This window comes from Ascaphus truei, chromosome 3 (assembly GCF_040206685.1).
Source record: "Ascaphus truei isolate aAscTru1 chromosome 3, aAscTru1.hap1, whole genome shotgun sequence".
In the NCBI taxonomy this organism is placed as follows: Eukaryota; Metazoa; Chordata; class Amphibia; order Anura; family Ascaphidae; genus Ascaphus; species Ascaphus truei.
In genome coordinates this window covers 198,749,300-198,766,624 of record NC_134485.1, presented here as the reverse complement: position 1 = coordinate 198,766,624, position 17,325 = coordinate 198,749,300, and the positions used below count along the sequence as shown (strand labels likewise).

The 17,325-nt window shown below is 39.6% G+C and overlaps 1 protein-coding gene across 2 annotated transcripts in view; it reads left to right on the top strand.

Annotated features, from left to right (window-relative positions):
• Nucleotides 1-15,377, top strand: part of CRCP (CGRP receptor component) — a 47,502-nt gene extending 32,125 nt beyond the window's left edge. For both annotated transcript variants that reach the window (XM_075589919.1, XM_075589918.1), the window contains exons 5-6: nucleotides 10,329-10,386; nucleotides 14,686-15,377. In XM_075589919.1, the coding sequence (XP_075446034.1) occupies nucleotides 10,329-10,386; nucleotides 14,686-14,820 (193 nt within the window). In that variant the 3' untranslated portion in view covers nucleotides 14,821-15,377. The remainder of the gene's footprint in view (nucleotides 1-10,328; nucleotides 10,387-14,685) is intronic.
• The last annotated feature ends 1,948 nt before the right edge of the window (nucleotides 15,378-17,325 follow it).

Below are 17,325 nucleotides of genomic sequence, written 5' to 3'. Positions count from 1 at the left end.
AAAGCCAGCCCAGTTCTGGAACAGCATTCTTTGGACAGATGAAGCTAAGATCAACCTGTACCAGAATGATGGGAAGAAAAAAGTATGGGGAAGGCTTGGAACGGCTCATGATCCGAAGCATACCACATCATCTGTAAAACATGGTGGAGGCAATGTGATGGCATGGGCTTGCATGGCTTACAATGGCACTGGGTCACTAGCGTTTATTGATGATGTGACAGAAGCAGCCGGATGAATTCTGAAGTGTATAGGGATATATTGTCTGCTCAGATTCAGTCAAATTCAGCGAAGTTGCTTGGACGGCGCTTCAATTTACAAATGTACTATAACCCAAAACATATGCGACAGCAACCCAGGAGTTTTTTAAGGCAAATAAGTGAAATATTCTGCAATGGCCAAGTCAATCACCTGATCTCAACCCGATCGAGCATGCATTTCACTTGCTGAAGACAAAACGTAAGGCAGAAAGACCCACGAACAAACAACAACTGAAGACAGCTGCAGTAAAGGCCTGACAAAGCATCACAAAGGAACAAACCCAGCATTCAGTGATGTCCATGCGTTCCAGACTTTAAGCAGTCATTGCCTGCAAAGGATTCTCGACAAAGTATTAAATATGAACATTTTATTTATGATTGTGTTAATTTGTCCAATTACATTTGAGCCCCTGAAATAAGGGGACTGTGTATGAAAATGGTTGCAATTCCTAAACATTTCATACGATATTTTTTTTCAACCCCTTGAATTAAAGCTGAAAGTCTGCACTTCTATTGCATCTCGGTTGTTTAATTTCAAATTCATTGTGGTGGTGTACAGAGCCACAATTATGAAAATTGTGTCAGTGTCCAATTATTTCCGGACCTAACTGTGTGTGTGTGTGTATACACACACACACACACACACACACACACACACACACACACACACACACACACACGTACATACACACACACACACACGTACATACACACACAAACACACACACAACAATCAAGTGAAAAACGTCTAAAAATATTAACGTTATTGTGTGCGGGTCTGTACAGTCAAAGTAGTATACCAATAGAAATAGAGTAAATAACACACACACACACACACACACACACACACACACACACACACACACACACACACACACACACACACACACTGAGGAGGACATTGAAAAAGTATAGTATATGATGATGTCATGAAAGTGGAAAAGACAGATGAACTGAAACAAGCTATAAGGACACAAAAGCTACAACCAATTAATAGAACCGCAGTAATTAACCATATAAAACAAAGTACAGAACAAACAATGATGCACAAACACAAGACTAGACGACAGAATTCAAGTGAATATTAAAAATAACTCGTAGAACAGTATGAAACAGTATGAAAAAGTATTAAGGTATTACTGGAGACTCCAACAGGGAAAAAACACTTTCACCACGATACTGTATCTACAAAACAAAAAGGGAAAGCACAAGCTCAATAGCATAATTCAGTTAAAAAGAGGTTTTAATCAGACCAGAAATCTAAAAACATTACAATCACAAACACCGGTAGGTATTGCACATGTCAGAGTTAAATATCAGAAGTCTGCTGCTGGAACCATCAGGCAGGGACATCAGCCGGGAGCTCAGTGTCTTTGGTCTATGGATGCACTTCTGCTACAGGACTAGGGGAAGATGGCACAACCCCAACAAATGTCCTCCAGAACTTTGGCACTGCAAGCAACCGTTCCTCCAAAGCTTCCGTCACCATGATGACGTAATGATGTGAGCAACAAGAGCGGAAACACAGCTCTACTCATTTCGTCGCAGATTACGCGACTTCATCAGGGATTGCATATTGGATGGACTAATGGCCCTTAAATAGTCCAGCAATTAATTGGTAATAAATAAGGGTGTTAACCGTTCATGTGAGTGTTCAAAAAATTTCACCCTCAGCGATAACACAGAGACAAACATATAGAAGGCATATCGATTAGCCCCCTATAGGGGTGGTATGGTGAAAGCATACATATATGAAAAATATATCAAATCTAACAATAAGAACAATGAACAAAAATAAATATACAAAGTACATAGAACAATCTACCTGTAATCAAGTAATCTGTCATAATGATCATAAGCAAGTACCTATGAATTTGCCTAGAGAGCTGTCAAGGAATAAACACAAATAAAGATAAATTGAAAAATTATATTCTAAATGAAAATAATATATTTAAAAAATATAAATATGTGAATGCAAAAAGGAGACAATAGTGTGTGATGAAAATAAACATATTGAAGTGTGTGTGTGTGATCAATAATAAGAGAACCACCATATATCCATCACAAGTTACAATATTTATATGAACAATTGATACAGTACTATAAATATTACATTGTGTAGAAATGAAATTTGAATATCACTGTTGCTTGTCCTAATTCATAAAGGACTATTAAACATCAGGACCCATAGTTAATATAGTATCAGAGGGAAACATATAGTCCTAGGACACAGGCTAAAGTAACCTTATACCGACATCTCTCGCTGAGTCATGAACCAGAGATAATATATAGATAGGTATGATCCGGACGGTCAAACAAGCATACTTGTATCCAGGCACTCATTTAACCCCCTGGTGAAAGAGTCCCCAGAGTATATATCCACAAAGCCTCCTTTTTGAACATGCGCTTTAACCTATCCCTCCCAGAACAGAGAGGAGGGGAGTAGGGGTGTGCTCAAGCCCCATTATCCTCAGAGACCCCTGATCCCTGATCCAGGATTATGTCTCTGTGTAAGTGTCTGGATAGACTGCGTGCTGTTACCGTGTATAATATTACGCTGGTGCTCTATAAATCTTGTGCACGGGTGGTGCGTCCCATATACTGGGGACCACACGAGCAACAAACCATATAAACCACATAGGTAGGTAGACAATTTATAGTACCCCTAACCTTGAGCACATATTTTTTTAGAAAAGGAGCAAAGTTGTCCACAGTAGCCATATGTTTACATGTGAAACAACAACTTTTACCACAAATGGAATTTCCATATAACAGGGTACGTGCCCCCAATAATCCATTCCCAACTTCTCTTAGTTTGCTAGGTACCAATACGCTTTTAATATTCTTAGCTTTCCTGTAAACTACTGGAATCTGTTTAGGTAAGTTGGGACCCAAGATCGGATCACTCAGTAAGATGTCCCAATGGTTCTTCAGGATACCCTTGATGGAAAATGGCCTGGTTTTATATATATATATATATATATATATATATATATATATATATATATATATATATATTGCATAATAAACTATGGATAATCCGAAATTGTTGAGCCTGGCGGATTACCTCTCTCCTATCGTTATTTCTCTCTACTATCTCTAGTGGAACCACTTTTCATTTAGGATTTAACAAGTAGTGCATTTCTATATGGTTTCTTTGTGTGGTCTTCAGTATGTGTCAAACAAAAACATGAGTTGAAAAAATATATATATTTATATTTAGCAAAGGGAGTGTGGCAGGAAGACACCATGTCACCAAAGCTTTTCACAGCAACACTTGAAGAATTGCTCAAAATCTTGAATTGGGAAGAAAAAGAAATCAAAATGAATGGGTAATAGGTGATTTAAGTAGCCTACAAGTCCAGAAGATCTTCAGTAATAAGTGAGAGAAGCAAGTAAGAAGGCCTCCATATGAATCTCGGCAAGACCAAAATTGATGTTCAACAAATGTCAACTTTTACAAAGATCAAAATTAATGGAATAAAACTATGTCTATTTTTACAAGCAAGTATTAATGGATGGGACCCTTTCGAAATCAATAGGAGAATGGAAATGAAGTGCCTTAAGAGGTAAGAGTGCGACCAGTGTATTCTTCCTGTACTCACGTATGGATGTGAAGCTTAGATCCTAAATTCGAAGAAAATTCAGAAGCTTCAGATAACTCCAAGAAATATGGGCAGATATACAGTATGCTGGGTATTACCCAAAAAAGACAGGAAAAAGAATGGATGGGTTGGAAAGCAAATAAAAGTCGGTGACATTACAAAGGGGAAAAAATTAAAATGGCAGTTGGCCAGACATATCGCACGAAGAAATTAGTTGGATATAGATGGTACTCATCTAGATTCCAAAGGATACAAAGAGACCAAACCGATGACCAAAGGAAGATGAGAGGGTGACATTAGGAAATGATTTGGAAAAACATGGAGAACAATGGCCTGTAATCGCAATACCTAAAAGATCATTAGGGAGGCCTTCATCCAGCACTAGATAAACACGGGCTGAAATGATATAGACACAGTATTTTTTTTTTTTACATCTTTTACAAACTGTGTCCATAGGTGGTGCTATAAACTTGAACACGACTTTTTGGCTTGGTTGGCCAAATCACTTCTCAAGTCGCTGCGTCTTCCTCAGTCTTGCAACGCCCTGACGAAGTAGCTTTTTTGATCTTTAAGCATGATCGGCAGCAACAGAGAGCACTATCTATGATTCCTACCAAGAAAATACTTTACTGCCCTTTTATTACATTGGGAAATAAGTATGTTGAATCAAAGAATATGTTATCTTTGAAAAAGCACTTTCCATACAGCAGTTGTTGCATGTGTGTAATGCTTTGTGTCCACAATGCTGGTGTCTGAAAGCACTATTGAAACAGAGGTGGCAGCTGCTGTGGTAGAAAATACATCAATAAGATTTTGGAGCTTCAAAACCACACTTTCAGTTATTGTTTGTTTAAAAAGAATTTGACTTCATTAAAGTGAAATATTTATTAAAACCTTCAATCATACTTCAATGTTTAATATTCTTAGACCTGCGTTCCATTACATAATTGCGTATTTGATTGTATTGTGATGTACTGAGTACACTGTTGGCACTGCGTTAAAATGTGCATTCCCTCTTGGCTGACAAAAAAATTTCTTGAGAACTTAACTATCCCATTAATTTCTTTAAATGTAATTGTGCTTTACGCTTTTGCTGCCAGTGGGGCTAGAAAAATATTGCTTACTCTGGCAGACTAAATGGTAGAGTAAGGGTTTGTGAAAAGATAAAATCAAAGCGCTTATGTGTTAACCCTGAATTTATTACTATATTGTATATATATATATATATATATAATATATATATAAAACCAGGCCATTTTCCATCAAGGGTATCCTGAAGAACCATTGGGACATCTTACTGAGTGATCCGATCTTGGGTCCCAACTTAGCTAAACAGATTCCAGTAGTTTACAGGAAAGCTAAGAATATTAAAAGCGTATTGGTACCTAGCAAACTAAGAGAAGTTGGGAATGGATTATTGGGGGCACTTACCCTGTTATATGGAAATTCCATTTGTGGTAAAAGTTGTTGTTTCACATGTAAACATATGGCTACTGTGGACAACTTTGCTCCTTTTCTAAAAAAAATACTGCACCGACACACTTTATTCGAGCAAATACCCAGTATGTACCTGGCAGATACCTGGAATGCGCCGCTCCTCACCTCTGACAAGCCCCGTTGCGTTTGCCTTCCCAGCCTGGGTTCATGCCTGGCTGACGGGCGGCTGATCTGTTAAATGATAATGATTAGGATTTAATAGGCTGCAATGCTTCGCGTGTCTACCAGATGGCATAAATTCATGAATTGTAATGCAGTATATATATATATATATATATACTGTGCAGTATTGCAGCCAGCGGGAATAAAATGCTTCAATCCCTGCCTGGAAAATACCTCAATGCACTCGGGCAGAAAACAGTCACAAACCTCAATACACCCGGGTATACCCGAATTCGTGGGACTAGCCGAGCTCGAATAAAGTGTGTCGCCAGTGTATGTGCTCAAGGTTAGGGGTACTATAAATTGTCTACCTACCTATGTGGTGTATATGGTTTGTTGCTCGTGTGGTCCCCAGTATATGGGACGCACCACCCGTGCACAAGATTAATAGAGCACCAGCGTAATATTATACACGGTAACAGCACGCAGTCTATCCAGACACTTACACAGAGACATAATCCTGGATCAGGGATCAGGGGTCTCTGAGGATAATGGGGCTTGAGCACACCCCTATTCCCCTCCTCTCTGTTCTGGGAGGGATAGGTTAAAGCGCATGTTCAAAAAGGAGGCTTTGTGGATATATACTCTGGGGACTCTTTCACCAGGGGGTTAAATGAGTGCCTGGATACAAGTATGCTTGTTTGACCGTCCGGATCATACCTATCTATATATTATCTCTGGTTCATCACTCAGCGAGAGATGTCGGTATAAGGTTTCTTTAGCCTGTGTCCTAGGACTATATGTTTCCCTCCGATACTATATTAACTATGGGTCCTGATGTTTAATAGTCCTTTATGAATTAGGACAAGCACCGGTCGCAAGTTGTGGACATCAGAGCAGGCAGCCCTGATCACGAGAGGGATCCCCCTGCTCGTGGACTTAGGACGCTAATAGCGGAAGTCAAGGCTGGCTGCCCTTGATCACGAGATTGATTTCCCCTGCTCGTGGATCCAGATGGCTCCTTCCCGGTCCAGGTATTGGTTGCTTATGTGTGGTGCTCAGCTGCCTAACAGGTGACTTATGACAGGTTGTTGGTGATTGGTTAAATTTTAATTGTTTGCACTTGGGGTGTGGGTATATAAGTATGGTTACTGTTAGTTTGGTGGTTGCACGGCCCTGAGGAAGGTCTCCCTGTGAGACCGAAACGTTGGCTTTCGTGTATCTGTTTACTTCAATACAGATTACTTTGGATTACTCCTTGCTGGTTGCTGTCTCTTTACTGGTCTTTGGGCTGGTTCATATGCTATATATATATATATTATATATATATATATATATATATATATATATATATATATATATATATATATATATATATATATATATATATATATATAGCATATGAACCAGCCCAAAGACCAGTAAAGAGACAGCAACCAGCAAGGAGTAATCCAAAGTAATCTGTATATATATATTATATATATATAGCTGCCCAAGTGAAAATGGGGACTCTCACTATCCCAAGATGAAGTAACAATGGAATAAGATATACACTAAGGCGAATAAATATATTACTGATGAGATTGTTTAACTAATGGGGGCCAAGTTACCCACAGACACAACAATATTACAATAAAAAAAATCTAATTTATTTAAAACACAATCATAAAATATTAAAATTATATAACCAAAAAACAACCAATCAAAGATCCTATATAGAATCCATCTAAGCATATACAAACTTTACACACGAGAAATACTATCTACGAGAAATTATAAACCGCACAGTAGAAAAAATTGCCCACACACAGACGAAGAGGAATCCGGCTTTATAAATAGGCAGCGCATTCAAGCCTTTGAAAAAAGGAATAGACTAAGTTATTTTGAAACAACAACCACTGCGTATATTATCTAGGAAAATAGACTGTATCAATTATAAAACTTATCCTTACCATCGAGAGGAAACAATATTCAAACTTTCTGAAAGCGATATATTGTCCCTATATCAAGGAACTTGGAACATTCATTATCATATCCTCTTCTGGTTATAGTAGCATATTTGAAATAATTTTCACTGGATGTTCTGATATATACCATGGCAAAGTGTGCACACATACTAAGGGTTGATTAAGCTTACTCAAATCTAGGGGTCTATATGCTTAGATTCTATATATAGGATCTTTGTTTGTTTTTTGGTTATATATTTTAATATTTCATGATTTTGTGTTTGAAATAAATTCGATTTTTTTTTTAATTGTAATATTGTTGTTTGTGGGAAACTTGGTCACCATTAGTTACACAATCTCATCAGTAATATATTTATGCGCCTGAGTGTATATCTTTTTCCAGAGTAAAGGGTTGGTTGCTTTGGCTTGTTTGGAAGTTAAGCAGCATTTCCTTGGAATGGTGACTCTAAATGGGGGTGTGCTGGTCAATCGTTTCCTTGACCCTTAGCACATGCTGCCTCTACAAGCAGCCCAATGAAGATAAGGGGAAAAAAAGAGAGAGAAGCATTGCCTGTTAACGATCTTCTTGAACACAGTGATATTATAGTAAGGGAGTAGCTAGCGAAACTCAACGCCCTCCCAAGTCTCTGTTTACCATACAGTAATGTACTAACTAACTAACTTTAAAAAAAAAAGTTATGTGATTTTGTAAAAATAAGAAATTAGGGACTTCCTGGAGGTAGAGTAATAACATGGCTGCATTTCTCAGGAGCTCACGTTCGGCCTACTAACAATCCGCAGACATCGCTGGTTTTCTACAGCAAAAGTGCAGATTAATAGGCATCGCTAGGCAGTGTACCATCAGCCTGCTTTACTGAGACCATTATTGATCTGATGGGTCATTTCCCCAGAAGTCAATACTTAAAAGAAAATCTGAGGCCTAACCCTGTGCCTCAGTAGCAGTTTCAGGGAAGCACATGCGCAGGGCTTGTTCCATAAACTGTCTCTCTGTGAGTGAGGGGATCCTTATCTCCTCTATCACATCTACTGTGGGTGCTGGTGCCCGTGCTGTGGGACATACTATCTGTGGACAGACCTTTTGGTGATCCCGTAGTAGTATCGCTGATGCAAAAATCCGCCTGCCAGCAGAAGCATCTGCCTCAGAGATTACAGATTCTTGCTACAATGCCTGTCTTAGCGGCTAGGATGGAGGAAACTCGCACGCAGACCGGGAGGGTGCAACAAGAAGATATTACAATTGCTATTCATTATATAGAACTCTTAACCACACAGTTAATGCAAGAATTTAGACAAAATATGAGGGAATACGTTGATACTATGAAAAGAGAAATTGCTGAATTGAGGTGTCCTGCAAAACATGGTCAAGAACAGCCACTGCCCGCAGCCCAACTCACCCCTGAATACCCCAGGATGGTAATGCCTGCAAAACATGGCCAAGAACAGCCTCTGCCCACAGTCCAACTCACCCCTGAATACCCCAAGGTGGTAATGTTGCAGAAAGGGGGTTTCAATGCCCAGCCTAAGGAGAAAGTTTTAGAGACAGGACCTAGAGCATGAGCATCTCGGGCTTACCTGATCTAACAGTCAGCCAGCCATTTACAGGTCTAGCGGAAGCACTCCATTACCAGGCATATCTGATCAGTAAGTTTACCTTACCAGCAGCAGGCTCAGACTACGACTTCCATCTTGAGCCGCCACATATCGCTGCCGTATCGCCGCACACCCAGCTCAGCCCTGGTCTGGTCATGTATAAGTCACTGAGCTGAAAAATGGTACAAGAGGGACCCCGAGGGGGACGCGTTGTACCCCCGATTACCGCCGGCAGCGTGGAAATGGCGGTACATGACCGCCTGATTCCTGTACACAGCGGGGGGCAGCCCTTCATGGTGGATCCGCTCGCTACGGACGCTCCTCTTTCCTTCAGGAATAATATCCCATATTATAGACAATCATTTAATTTATCAGTGTGAAAGCGTTGACGTTTAACTCTGCGTTAGCTGCACTGTGTGTCAATATAACATGTTTTCCCTTCGCAGAGTCCTAGACACAGTTGTGTTTGTTGTGGTCCTGTTCTATGTTGTTTTATAATGTTATAATATGTTTTCTTAATGCCTCCACATGACTGCTCACCTTGTTGAAACATATGCCTCTGGGAGAAGTTCACTTTATCTGTTTATTGTTCTGTTAAATGTGTTATTAAGCCTCACTATAACTCACCGCTTTGAAGACTATTAAACTGTAAATAATATTTTAGGTTATAAATGCTGAGGATTTTATATTTGTTTTTTATTATCCTGACACATCAGATAACTCAATATATGGGGACCTTTAACATCTGTTAGCTTGAGAATTGTCTCCCAAAATCTCTTCAACCTCAGCTTACAGTCATCATGTCCTGTCTCCAGTCTCCTAACAATGGGATCCAGTCTCCCTAACGATGGGATCCAGTCTGTGATCAGATTATTATTATGAGGCTCCGGCTTGCTGGTATTTTAGTAGAAATCTCTCTCACAATATTTTCATCCCAGCGGCTAAAGTTTAATTTATTCTCTTCTCATTTACAACATTAATAACACATTGAAATAACTAGAGAGAAAAAAAGAAAAGAAAAAATGGGCTTTATAATTTACCTGATGTATGCACACAATAATATATACACCTGATATGTGCATATAATATACATTTTATGTTTCTATGTGGCTTTTTTGCACTACTCTGTTATTTGTGTATATATGAAAATGTATCTCACTGTATTGTTACAAAGCCTGTTAATAAATAAAGTTTAAAAAATAAATTAATCACCAGATTTAACCCCTGAGAACATGTCATCACCCTTTCTCCATTTTGGCTCATGAAGGGACTGTATATTTAAACATCAGATTTGTTTTCTGTTTCCACAGAGCAGAAAAGTTGCAGCTTCTTAACCACCGACCCTCGACTGCAGTGGAGATACAACTGGTATGTTATCGTAGTCTCATATAAGCTCATTGCAGGTCCCTCTGTCAGTAAAAGGGATAATCATCCAATCTGCAATAGTAATCATACTAATTGTACCATATGGTTATTGTAAAGCAGTAAAAGCGATAATTGTTTTAATTAAGTAACAATCCCCGAAGAACAGAATATTACTGGCCAATAATGCCCTGGCTGGACGAGTTGAAGGCCTGATGCAAAGCAGAGTGAATTTAACCCAGCCAGGGCATTATTGGCCAGTAATGCCCTGTTCTGTGTGGATTATTACTATTATAGGCTAAAAAATTTCATAAATTATAGGCTTTTTTCATAAATAGACATTTTTGTATAGTTATATAGATTTTTTAATTAAAATAAAATAGTAACTTCATTAAAGCACCACTATATACACTTAAATTGCAGCTATCTATATCCACACACTGCCACCCCCTCTGTGTACACACACACACACACACACACACAAAACAAACTGCAGCTACACACAAACTCTGTAGCTACATCCAAACTCTGCTGCTGCTACACACACATACAACACAATAGCACACACACACACAAACTCTGCAGCTACACACACAAACTCTGCAGCCGACACACACACAAACTCTGCAGCCACACACACATATACAAACTCTGCAGCCACACACACACACAAACTCTGCAGCAGACACACATAAACTCTGCAGCAGACACACATAAACTCTGCAGCAGACACACACACACACAAACTCTGCAGCAGACAGACAGAAACTGCTGCTACAAACAAACTCTGCAGACAGACACTTACTTTGCAGCTACAAATACACTCTCTCCCTCCTAAACTCAACTGTGTCCATGGAGCTGTGTTCACGGAGGGAGGGGGAGGAGTCACTGGCTGGCTGCTGCTTCCTGACCAATCCCCTGCCCTGCCTCAGAGCTGTTCTGACAAAAGAAAAAGCTGATTGGCTAGAAATAAACACTTTGCAAGCTGCCAAAAATTCCGGCCATTACTGAATGAATAATTCCTGGAATTTTAACCAATCAGAGAGCAGGGATGTCATAAATGCCCGGAATTTTACAGCTTTTGTCTATAAGGTAATATATACTCCATGCATGTCGGGTTATATGCATGAAGCTTCACAGAGCTGCCTTTCGGTCTGAAACCATAGCTGAAGCAGGTAACCTCACCACTAGCTTCTTCTGCTCCTTCTGCTTCTACTTCTGGAGCATGCTCTTTGATAAAGTGCGATCCCTCGCTCGAAACATGTCAGAGTGGATGTTTTTTGCTGTTTAATGTGCCAATAAATTTATAGCTTGCTGATCCAGAGGAGTCCCGGTCTGTTTCACTGACGTAGGCAGCAGCACCGCCTTCTTCTCTCCATTTGTTCTTCTGCTCCAAGTTAGTGCATTGCGAGGCCGTCAACTTTTATATGCTGCTGTAGATGTACAAGGAAATCTGTAAATAAAAAAAAATTATATTATTTTTTGTGATGATTAACATGTGCTTCCTCTTCTGGGAGAGAACTGAAATCATTTTTAGGAGTGGCTGGTTGAGAAAACATCGTCGTCATGTTTGGCTGCATTACAAAAATATATTTGAACTCTGTTTATTGAACAATATATTTTTATTTTGCATTACTAAATCTTTTGGTCTATTCCTCACCGATGTACACATACTAATAATAAAACCGGAGTATAGTTTTAAAAAGATATACTTTTTTTATATTTGGAAGATAGCAGTTTTTTCGAATGATTTTAGTTAAGACAGTTGACTTCATATTCTGGTCATGAAATGAGAATCAAAAGCAGGGACCCCAAACGTAAATCCAGTGATGCTTAAAGCCAGGGCTGCCGACCGCTTCTCCAACTGATCACTGGGATTTGCTTTGGGGTTGTGGTGCTTTTTGTGACGCTTTGAGTGAAATGTATGTTACAGCTGAACCTCGTTATAATGCAGTACTCAGGTCCACATAATGAGACCGCGTAATAACCGGAATTGCCTGAAGCTGATGAAGCAGGGAGAGAGCTGCAGATGCGTGTATGTCCTCGCAGAACTCCTGATCATGGCGGCCATTTTGTTTAAAAAAACAAAACTTTTTTTTAAAAACGGGAGCCACGCTGAGACTGTGTTATAAGCGGATCCGCGTTGTAGCGGATCGCGCTATAACAGGGTTGAGCTGTATTTACTTTTACCATTTTGAGATGCCAATTGATTTTTATAGTGTTCAAAACAATTATTTGAAAACTTGGCTTCTTTAGAAGAAGAAAAAAAATCAGTTTTTTTTCTGATTCCCCCCAAAATAGCCCTGATAATACTTTGTATGCGCATGTGATGCATTTAGTGGAGTCTGTTTTTAAATCCTCATCTCAAAGTCTTATCCATAGGGTTTTGGAGTAGACAAAAAGGGCTGTAAGGATATTCTTTTCTCACGGTTCATCTGTTCCCGAGGTTTGGAAGGAAAAGGCTAGCGCAACAGGTTGTTGTGTGAGAAACTTAAGCCAATAATAAACTCTTACATTTAAGAGACAATCCAAGCAGCTTTAAAAAAAAAAAAAGTATATATTTTTGTTTTAATATATGCAGCCTTTGATTACCTTTATTGAAAATCTAAGCTGCAGATTAATTGGTTCTCCCGTGATAAACCAGCAAAGATCCTGCTTCCCAGGGTTCATTAGATGACCGCCTTTCAGCTTCAATCAATCCTTCAATCAGTGTAACTCAGCAGCTACAATGTATTCTTATATTACTAAGGTAACATCTATTGTTACAGTTTGCTGTTCAAACTGCTGGAAACATTGGCAACAAATGATCACAAACAGGAAAGTGTTGCAAAGATCTTGCACTTCTGGGGAAGTGGGTTAAAGCCTACTATAGAAGCCAAAAGGTGCTCAGTATTTTAAAACTCATTAAAAATGGCATTGAGTTGAATTTAAAATAAAAATGGTAGTAAGTATTATCTAATATTACAAAACTGATTTATAACACACACATAGGATATTACTTGGATTGCTCGTTAAAACGCAGTGACTCTGGTCCCCCCAGCTCTGGGATGAGTAATGTGAAAAGGGGGTGGAAATGAATACCTTGTATCAAAGTACTAATGGAAAAAGGAACATTAGAGGACTTGATATTAAGTAGTTGATACAGTTTAGGAATTACACAGAATTGGTAAATCTAAGTAGGATATTTTACAGTTCTAAGTTACATAAAAACTCCAAAGTTCCTGTCACAAAAGGTACCCATGTGAGACACTTTAATCACAGGCGGTTCAATTGCCAGGCCTCATTCAGTCTCAGTTGTACAATATGCATTTTCTTTTAAATTGTAAAGTGAATAAATAGTAAATCCATGGTAGAACTGAAACTACTTTTTGACTCTAGTATGCTGTAGAAGATGTGTGCAGGGGTTTTTAAACAAGAGACTTATTTTAGGGGAAAATATAGTCTTTTATTAGCCGAAGCGTTCACAATATAAAATCTGCTTTGAAACACTGACTATACAGTGCTTAGTCTATCTGCAAGTTGGGAGACTAAGCAATGATAACACATGAGTCCGACATAGGCAAGTTTTACCTTCAGGGTCCCCAGCTTCCTCCTGGCTGGGATAGGGAGTTAAAAAGTTCAAGGGCAGGGTGCTCTCCACAATGGGCCAGGGTGTCTCCCTGGATCAGAGAGTCTGAGTACCTTGTGCAGGGTGGTCTCTCTTGCGCAGTTCAGGTGCAGTAGCTTCCTGGATCAGAGTGTCCCTGAGACTGAGAATTGTACTCTTTTATATGTCTCTAATGCAAGAGTGCGCAAACAGGGGGACGCAAGATTTTTCTGGGGGGGCGGGTGGGGGACCATGGTTGCAGAGACACCCTGCTCTTACCAAAGGCATTTAAATTAAATTATGGGGGGGCGCGCGAGGCCTCTGTAACTCAACTTGCCGAGATTCAGATGCTTGGTGTGACGCTTCGCCATGGCAACGCGGCATCAAATGACGCCGTGGAGTTAAGTGATGTCATGTCACATGACCCCATGGTGTCATTTGATGCCGGCAAAAAAGGTAAGGGGGACGCAAGCACTGGGGGGAGCAGGTAGGAGGGCGCAGCTCCAAAACTTTGTGCACCCCTGCTCTTATGAACCAGCTGAGGAGGTCAATTAAGCCTGCCTGCTTTGAAATTAACCTAAGTGCTGGCGCAAGCTCTGTATACCTGTTTCCTTTGCATCATTATCTGACAGGGGATCCACCCTATCATATCATATATCGTATGCAATAAAACAATTACTGCTATTGATGCACTGTTATCAACTTCTCTCACAATACAGATGGTAGAGGAAAGCGAAGAAAGACTGACAGAGGAACAAATTGAGCAACTGATCCAGACAGTGACGGGCATTCTACCAGGAGACCCCGAGGCAGAGATGCAGGAGCAGTCGGAAATGGACAATGAAGACAAGTAAACCTGCATGGAGGAGCCCACATCTTTTCACTACAAACCAGATTAAAATGCAGTAGCTATCTCAAATTATTGGTCTCAACATTAGATTAGTGGAACAAAATGATAGTTTACAAAAGCCAATGGGGGATATTCATTAAATTGCGATAGTGTTAATTGAGGCACTATCGCAGTATAAAGAATAGCCTCAAATGTCTTCTGCTCCTTGAAGGTCTTTTAGATCAAAGTACTGTTTTCATGTCAGAGTTGGCATTAGACTGGATCCCACAAGTTTTTTCCAATGTCCACACTGAACAATATGCTTATTCTGCATAAAGTACAATTCATGGGAGTCAGAAAAGCAACAATTCTTTACAAAGAAGCTTTATTTCTTATTTAAATATTGCTAAATCATTACCTTTTTTGGTCTGTAAAATGGTTAGGTTACCTGTTTAAAAAATAAACCAAGGGAACTGACATGCCTCATATCATACATTAAAGAACCAAATCCTGTCGTTCTGAACCATGCAAATTATTTGGGGGAATAACAGTCTGCAAAATAAAGTCGTTTTTATAACTAGTCTTTTGATATTACCGTGACTTCAGATTAACATGAAATGAAGCATCTGGAGTCTAATAACCTTGTATAGTAAGCTGAAATAACGCGCTCAGCTCTGGGGGTAATTACCGAGGAAGGTGCCGCCGGTACTTCATGGAGGTTTGAATCAACTGCACCACGTGGGCCAATCGGAGGCCAAGGCTGATGACATTTTATTTCGCCTGGAGGGGACAACTCAAGTAGTTCTTAATTAATTTAAGTTTTGGGTATGAACGTTCAGCACTTTCATATTGTTATGGGGATTTTTAAAAACAGTACAATTGCCATACACACCTTAGAAAAACTTGATGATAAAGCAGCATGGTCAACAATTAATATCATTGCCAAGTCCTTCACAGACTTTTAAAATTTCGGATTTTAAATACAGTCTAATGGCATGTAATTGTCCAGGGAAATGAATAGATATGCCTGTTTAGAAAAATGTCACTGGTTTACCGGGTTCTTTATGCAGTTCTTGATCCATTGCTGATACCATTGTCTTCGGTAGTATTACATTAAACTTGTTAACGACTGCCTCCAGACTCTAAAAGCGTTTGGAAGCTCGGCTCCTATAATATCCAAAGATCCATAGAACACGTTTACCTTAAACCCTTTCAGCGTCTGTTAATCTTCCATCTTCACACAGTTCATAATTAAACACACACGTTACGTACAACGCGTAAAGTACGTACGCATCTCCCTGGAACGCATATGCGTTTCATTGAAGATCATGGACTTAAGCACAAAACCATAATGTGACCATGGGACACCGAGAGGCCAACACTGGTATTGCAAGAAAATAACATAGTGATTACATGGGCCGGTGGAGCAGGGTAAAAATTGCTATATTTCACGCATCATAGCCCGTTTGTGGTTGCAATAACGTTGGCAATATCTGTAGTGATTTGTTTGAATAATTTCCAGCATGAAATACTCTGCAATAGGGAGAAAGCAAAAATGAGAAAATAGTACAAATAGAGAAAAGATATGTATTATGAAATAAAAAATGGAATAAAGTAAAAAGAAAAAGTAAAAATTCACTCACGTGAAATGCCCAAAAAACAGATACTGGACAATGGTTATCAGGGCTCTACAAATGCACTCGCCCACTCACCTGTTGCGAGTGCATATTAGCCGCAGGCGGCGGTGCTATGGTCTCCCTCTGCTGCAGTTGGAGCTCTGGTTCACTTTCTATTTTATCAATGGTCCAATTTGCCAGAAGTGGAAACACTGACTACATCCGGGTCACAGCGCTATGTCCTACTGCGCATGTTCACACTAAGGATCATGGGAGTTGTAGTTTTTATAGACCAGTACAAATTGTGTCACATACTGTGTAGATTAGAAATGAGTGAAGACAGTAACATTTCTCAGAGACTGTGCTAGGGAAAGAGTTTCTTCTGCGTGTAGATGTGTATACTCCTCTTGGTCTTTAATATATTTCAGTAAAGATGTGTCAGTTCCTCCCATATGGCCAATGTTGATATTCAGGAGGTAACCTGGATATGACATAACCCCTGAGGCTGTAATACAGCTAAAGTACTGCACATTTATACATTCACCTGTTCTCTCTGTGTGTCTTTCACAGAGGGCTGGAGCAGGACAGGCAGGGCTGCTGGTTTTGTCTTTGAAATGCAGATTGTCCTGATTTTATCATTTCATTTATTTTCCAAGTTGATAACAAGCACCCCCTGCTCCCCACACAGAGCCCCCGGAGGTCTGACACTGAGCAGAGCTGAGCTGCAACGTTCTTCATCAGAACCCTGCATTCTGCCTGCCCCAAATAACACACACCATGTTTGTGGGACCTAATACAAGGGAAATAAATGGGAAAAGTACAATAACATAACGGGAAGAAAAACAAATCACGATTAGGGTCTTTTTTTAAAAATGCTTCTTAATCATTAAATGTCATTAACTATTAAAAAGCTT